General features: G+C 41.0%; 1 protein-coding gene across 2 annotated transcripts; it reads right to left on the bottom strand.

Annotated features, from left to right (window-relative positions):
• Window positions 1-782: 782 nt before the first annotated feature.
• On the bottom strand, window positions 783-6408 carry LOC105685278. Of its 2 annotated transcripts, none has more exons than XM_048648734.1 (4): window positions 6108-6408; window positions 4243-4511; window positions 3801-4031; window positions 783-2700 (listed from the first exon to the last, which is right to left on the bottom strand). In XM_048648734.1, exons 2-4 carry the CDS (start codon window positions 4498-4500, stop codon window positions 2647-2649), a joined length of 543 nt encoding a protein of 180 aa, XP_048504691.1. In that variant the 5' UTR covers window positions 4501-4511; window positions 6108-6408; the 3' UTR covers window positions 783-2646. The 2 variants fall into 2 exon arrangements, with proteins under 2 accessions (XP_048504691.1, XP_012254674.2); XM_012399251.3 differs by lacking the exon at window positions 6108-6408 and adding an exon at window positions 5755-6093.
• Window positions 6409-7708: the final 1300 nt, after the last annotated feature.

Here is a 7708-nt window from a genome sequence, read left to right as displayed (position 1 = left end):
GGATCCCTGGGTTCGCAATTGATGCAGCGGAATGTAGAACACCGCGCGGATAGTCGTCAGTCGCGTTGGCCACATATCATCGTTGTACGACCCGTGTCCCCACACTCGGCGAGATGTGGTATAATATTTTAGAAATCGCGGCATCGGTGATCACGTGATTTTTGTTGAGTCGGTGACTGGCGGGCGTTGGATGTGCGCGGGGGCGGTCCAAGTGGGTATAGGTGGCCCGGCGGGCTTTTGTCTTTGCCATTATTCGCAACAATGGACGTCCATTGTTGGCGGGAGAATAAAACCTTTATCACTATTGTTGCCCGATTGTTAATGCCTCCTGCCGCTTTGGATGGTTTAAATGGTAGTTTCATTTAAAAATAACGGGTCATATTTTTCAAGAACATTTATCTTCCTAACGGTCGTCCGGTTATTGTGTGCAGCATACACGCGAGGCTGTCGTCCACTCGTGTCGCAAACGTTGCTCGGATGCGATCGCTGCGAAATATTCTCTATTCGTAATCAGGGAAGGCAGGCACGTCTTCCACGCGGAAAAAAGAAAAAAAAACACACACACGCACACACACACACACATACACTTTTAAACGAAACGAACAAAGGCAAAAACAAACGAGAAGTGAAAAACGAATTTCTAACGATGACCCGCATATCTTATGTACGTACCTGCTAAAAACGAGGAATCAACATCCGCGTTGGATGTACTACACGGGGCTACACACGCGTAGGTGTAGTTTTGAAAAATTGGGATGGAAATAATTACGACTTGCGTCCAATTCGTTTGCAAATCTTTCTCTAATTTTTGGCGTGTCTTTTATTTCATATAAAATTGTTTATATTACAGTCTGAGTATAAACAATGGTCAACGTTGTTCGTTGGAATTGAGCATTTGTAAAATAGTTTGGTCTCTTTTTGGTATAATATACGTTATACAGTGATGACAGGTATAGTAAATTCCAGTTGAATATTCAAACAACAAAATTATCGAGGTTTCTCTTCTTTTTTTTCCCCTCATTATTCTTCTCTTATATGTATCCATTTAATATAATATTGTTATGTAACGTACGTTTTCTCCAACTATAATACTATACTATTTACTAGCTCGCGTGCTTTGTACTGTATATGATGAATCGTGCAAGATTTTTCTTTTTCTTTTTTCATTTTACTCTCAATTTTTTATGCAGCGAATATTTTTCGAATATTCACACGAAATCTGTATATTGTTATTGTATGTAATATGCGTATAATATAAGTTATGTTTTTTGTTTTCTTTTCCTTTGTGTTTCTTTGCTTTCGCTGTACGGTGTAAACAATTTATACGTATTGTACCTTGTAAATTTTTGATCGAACAAAAAAAAAAAAACAAAACAAAAAAAAATCGCATCCTACTATAAATATATACTGGCGATTGATAATGTAACATAACATTCGAATAGTTATATACTCATTATACAAACAAAAATTATAATAGTTAATTATACGATCGAGCTATACGCTGATTTGCGCAGAGTTTTCATTTTTGGTTTCGGTCATTTCTTCTATGTTCTTTCTATCCCGTTATACATCCATAACATTACAAATCTGCAAAGATATTTTAAAACTCTTCAGCGATAACTCGTACGATTGGATTATCATTTTGAATATTTTACTTTTCTTTTATCCTCATTGCACGTTATTTCAATATAAACTTATGTGTATATTTATATCGATAGAAATAAAAAGCTACAGTTTAATTTTTTTTTTATGATTATTTTGAGAATTTATAACCCGCAAAACAGGCACGGATGAACAAACTACACTTCACAAAATGAGATAACAAACGATTTTGAAATCGTACAAGTTTAGAAATTCATCGTTCGTTTCGAAAATTCCAAGTGCCGATGGTCCGTACCAATCATGCGTAAGAGATTACACAAAAATACCAGAGATTATTATCTATCAAGTGAAATATAATTACGTAATCACTTCATCGTACCCTCAATTGATTTTGGTTTTCTTTTTCTTTCCTCTCTCATAAAGTTAAAAATTACGAATTTCATTGAGACACATAAATTGCAGCCCGTAACCGGCTCGTATACGTATGTAGGAACTGATTGGTCAAAACAGAAAATCCTCTCGATTGTTCGTTCGTTTCTCTTCTTTCTTTCCTCCATTTTCTTTTTGTTTCAGTCGAAATTGCGCTACGTCTAATAGTTACATGTATAATAAACACGCACGGTATACCGTGGGTACAAGATTATCCAATGGACCGCTTTCATGTATATGTTTACTCGATCGGTCAATCTTTCGTTTTTTCGTTTGTTTGCTGCTCTTCAACGAACCGCGAGGTTCCCGTACTTTTTTTGATTTTATTCTATTCTATTTATTTCTTGCACACACGTCTGCATATTTCTTCATAATATGTTTCGTTTGAACATTTTTTTAATTTATCTAATTATTTTTCTTTCTACTTTCTTTCTATTTTTTTTTTGTCATATAAAATAATATCTTACTTCGCGTAGCGTGTATCGAAGATTATCATTTCTCGCCGGCCGCCGCGTTATTTCATTTATTTATCACAGGTATCCCAGACGTAGTTTCTTTTTTTTTTTTTTTTCTATATTTCAATTTTTCCTCCGAGTTTTTTCGAAAGTCCCGTTGTTAAAAGGAAAGCATAGGCGATGGTTCGCAGAAGTTGCAATCGCCGCAGCATCTCTGGAAGAAGAAATAGAAATTTTTTTTCAAAGTGGTCTCGAAAAAAAAAAAAGACAGAAATTAGCGCTATTCGTTTGTAGATTGCGAATGGCTAGCCATGGTGACCGGGGAAAAAGAAATAAATAATCGAACGTTGAAGTGTGGGCATTTGTTAGACATTTGAAGAAGACGAAACGTCATCGTTATACGCGCGACGAGAAGAAGAATAAGAATTTATAATATCCTATACATCAATTTATCTAATGATGTCGATGTCGACGATTACTCAGTACAAAACCGACGTTCGTAATTTTCTGAAAACCGTCGCTCGAGATCAGCTTGTTTTAGCAAAATTGAAAAAATTTGTTCCCGACATTTCAAAGCTGTCGAAGGTAAGTTTCAACTAATTGTAAGCGCGACGATATTATTCTCATCGCAGATCTTCTTCGGTTGGATCTGTATTTTATTATCGATTTCTCGTTACCGCAGGAAGATATTAAGTTTTCGAAAATCTGGTCCCGGTCCTCGATCCCGTTGGCCGCGACTTTACCTTCGAGTCTGTCGAAGTTTGGGGATGCCAACGTTCCCAGTCAGCAATTCTTGGGTCACAAATCGATGAAACTTCCTCAGACATTCATGGCGAGGATCGCCAATCTGCCGATTTCTTATTACCGAATAACTAATCGGACATGGAAGTATTGGATGATCGCCTGCGTTTGCTGTCTTCCAATTTTCGCAAAACTTGGTATCGAAAGTAAGGCGGTAAACGGGGAACAACAAATTTCCAAATTGCAGCCTGCAGCAGCGGACGATAAAATCGATGAAACCGCTCCAAAGAATAAGGCGATCGACGAGTGACTTCCGCAATTTAACATTTCATAGAACCTGCAGCTGGGTCGATACGTCGAACGAATACGTCCAACTATATATACAATAATTGCATCGCTTTTTGAATCCTAAGTTATATATCCCGTTTTTCGATTATCCGAACGGATTGTGAATAGCTTATACATTTAATAAAGATCGAAGTAATTTTTTATTCCGGGAACTCGATCGTTTCAAAGGCGGAGTTGGAGGGGGCGGTGCCATGCATAATAAACGAAATAAATCTCTGTACATACCGTTGGATAATCTTCCGAAAGTCCGTGTTCCCCGAGACGATAGTACAAGGAACGATTCGCCATGAAAGCCGAGGGGTTATCCCGTGGGAGACCCGGGTGTAATATGGGCCACCCGGGACCTCGAATGTTTGCCGCTAGATCCAGCAAATCTCGACTTCCGTGAACAATTTTAGGCGCTGACGGTGTCCCCACTACAAGGGACTGGAGGGGACGCACAAAGTTTAAGTAATGCTGAAAAAAGGAGCAACGGATGATATAAACGAGATGAACGAGAACGAGGAAAATTATCGGTGATCGGAATTCAGACTATCCTATTTGAATGTTGATATAATTCCGAATTTCGATTCGTAAAATTGAAGACATTTCCGGGCCCGGTTATTGGCCGTTATAAGTTTTGTTCGTTTCTTTTTTGCAATTTGCTTCGATTTTTCGAATTCCAAACCTTGAGATCCTCCGGACTGACGGGTCTGGATTCCGCTGGTGTGGCTGTTGGGGTAGGCGTGTCACCGGAAGTTGCTAAACTGCTTATGCCGCTGGTTTCGCTTCCGCTGCTCGGCGATATCGGGCCGGGTGAAACACTCAGGGAATTTCCCACCCCCGACAACGATTTAACGCCCTGATCGTAGAGGAATCTCGCTCCCAGCGCGTAAAAATGCTCCGGCTCCAAACCGGAGAGCGGCATGGCTATCGTCAACGCCATCGCCTCCTTTCCTAAACATCGGACGAGAAACCAAAGGGAATATCGTTAGATCGACGTGAAAAAATCAAAGTACGCTGCCGATATCGCGCCAACGTGACGCGGCGATCATCCAAATCCCCAGAACGAAAATCAAATTCTCCGCCGGGATAAGTGAAGACAACTTCTACATGTATATAGGGTGATGAAGAAAATCGGCGCTGTGGTCACTCTCATCTCAATTGGATTTCCTTATTATCAAACATTATCCATGTGCTCACTCAACGTCTCCAAGTCACAACAGTACTATGTTTATCAGATTTGAATATGAAATATTCTGGATATACAAATGTATGTCCTAGAACAACACCGTTCGTTCACCGCGTATTCGTTGTACGGTTTTGTTTTGGACGCCGGTGAAATTTCGCGGAATGAATTCACTCGTACGATTGTTATTATTGTTGGCGAATTCCGTTGATTCTCTTAATCGGTACAACGAATTTGATACATTATTTCCGTCTGGTGTACTGATAAAGCCGAATCTCCTTGATGATATAATTTTGTTACATTATAATGTGTCGACGATATCGTATCGCGCGAATCACGCAAACATTATCGAAGTAACGTTACGTGTATATTATAATCCGAACGAATATTTTACTCCGAATGAAATTCGACATTTCTTATTCGAACAATAATCAAATCATCATCATCATCGGCGGATTTTATCGCAGCGATTATACACGGGGGATACTCGATTCTTATCAGCGTCGATATATAATGTTGCATGGTTCACGGCCCCATTCGATTGATGTCTTGAACTTTTTTTTTTTTTTTTCATTCAGTTATGGAAACCACATCGATAGGAGTGGTCGCGTAATCAGCAGGAAATGATCGCTCTGCAATCGGAGGCCTTGAGTCCAACTGACTAGATGATCCGCGATAGTGCAACTATAATAGGTAAACAACGACCTTATCGATATACGGTGTACCGTCGCACTGTATTTATTTATTTAGAGAGTCAATGAGAAGTTTTATAGCGCACAGACGTTACATTGAAATATACCAACCGCAACGGAAATTTTTTTCTCTCATCACTCAGAATTCGAAGTGAGGGAACTGTTGCGAAGTTAACTCGACACCGGACATTCGTGGTAATATCTGTACTCGGCCGTTTTAATATTGTAAAAATAATTCGGCATCGGTTGAAAACGAGGGCGATCGGTCGGCACACGGGTGATATTGAATATTTCGATTATCTTGCTTGTGCAAACTCACCTAATATTATAGTTCTGTGATTTATGTCGATCTCGCAATACCGGCAGGCACAGAAAATTACACTCTGCTATAGATCTTGTTTGCGATTAGCTTCGTTTACCGCCTGGCCGAATACTGCGACTGGGTGATTTTCGCGCGATACCAACATATTATCGCAAACACCTGTCGCCCCCGTGTCGGTCAACCCTTTCACTACGTTCGTCGGATCATATCGCGTAACTATGATTTTAACGAACGCTCTTGAAAATTGATCAGAGAGCTCTGCGGTAAAAGCTATGCGAACGCCGCGTTCACCTACCGTCAAACTGCACCCGTAACACCGTCGTAATTTATCAAAATTATTTCCAACATACTTCAATCCAATCGGTCGTACATCTCTCGCACCGCACGAAATCACATCGGTCCCTTTCGCCGCCGCGAAAGAAGGCGGCAAGAATTTTTTTTTCCCCTTATCTTTCTGCCTCTTCTACCGCGACGATTCGATCGAAACTCTATCGTCGTGAGATTGATATACTTCCGTTATATTTTGCAAGTGGTATGATTATTCGGTCGTCACGTTATAATCCGTTAAGCTCGACGATGTGTGGGGAAATGCGACGCATCGTAGTTACATCCAGGCCAGGTATTGTACGGCGTTCGCTGGGTGAGCGTCGCGACGCTTGTCCGTTTCACGCTCAATCGATCTCGCTGAAAACAACTAGCGAGCATCTAATGTCAGTACAGTGTACGGTGACGTGTTGAACGTTCGAGTCTTATGCAACCGTTGCATTGTTCATTGTTTGCATTTCCATTGTATACTCGAAAGTTTCGGGAGCGCGCGAAACTTTTGCGCGAGTCACGCACGTGCGATCGCACGCGAAACGAAAAAAGACGAATTTTTCACCCTTTTCTCCGGGCGTCCTCGAATCCTCAAGCGGTCTCGGATCCTTCTACGAAAAACTGCATTTACGAAAAACATAAGCATTATTCGAATCTGGAAAAGTTCTTCGGTGTGCTTTTTATTTTGCCACCGTGACGCGCGTTCCGGATGTCGCATACCTTCGAATGTACGTAAAACGGAAGAAATCGTAATTTACAGCAGATCTCGACGCCAAAGAGGCGACAAATCCGGAAGAAACATCTAAATCTTAAAATTTAAGTTTGAAACTACGATCCGTTCCGTTTCGTTGACTTGCTTCGGTGGAATATCGTACGTTTCGTCGATAAAAGAGTCGAAAGTGTCTGTTGCCCTCCGTGGGCTTGTTTCGCTTATCGACGAGAGCAGCAAAGCAATTCCATACCGTCGACCGCCCCCTTACCGCCAGTCTGGGAAATGGAAACTGTTTTAACGACAGCAAAATTTTCGAGTTACCGACGCTGGAGTTCGTCGAGTTACCAACGGTAGGCCAAACGTTATCCGCAATTTTTGTTTGCGGCAAAACGAAACGCCTCCGTCCACCATAAATCAACTATGAGCGTTAGTTCCGATAACGGTTACTGAGTGTCGCATATCGTCAACTGAATTAAAAAGTTCTCGCAAGCACAGTTTTTTGCCTTTGATTCCAGCATATATAGAAAAATTTGATACCATGTGGTACGGGTGGTCAGATACTCCTCGGTAAAAGCTCGAGTCATTGGGTTGGGGTTAACGGGAACATAGTCAGTGTTGTATATCACCCTCGTGCGTAGAAAGCTTCGTGCAGAAAGGTTTGGTGTTCCATAGTACACTCAATTTCCGCGTCAAAACCGAATGTCCATTCGTTCGAAATTCGAACGTCTAGCCGTTCGACTTGGGCAATCCAAAGGCACATACGCGTAACGCGTTGCTTAAGGATCTTCTTCCTCGTAATTCTAGGGCACGATGTTTCCATTCAAAGTTGAACACTCCAATAAAACTTTGAACCGCTTCGGTCCGTGTGGTCGAAAACAAGGGTTGCTATATGTCCTTGCTGTCAGAGAGCAAAAACCTCTCCCC

Source organism: Athalia rosae, chromosome 1, assembly GCF_917208135.1.
Source record: "Athalia rosae chromosome 1, iyAthRosa1.1, whole genome shotgun sequence".
NCBI classification, from domain to species: Eukaryota; Metazoa; Arthropoda; class Insecta; order Hymenoptera; family Athaliidae; genus Athalia; species Athalia rosae.
The sequence above is the reverse complement of the archived record's forward strand: the minus strand, read 5'-3'. Positions and strand labels throughout refer to the sequence as shown.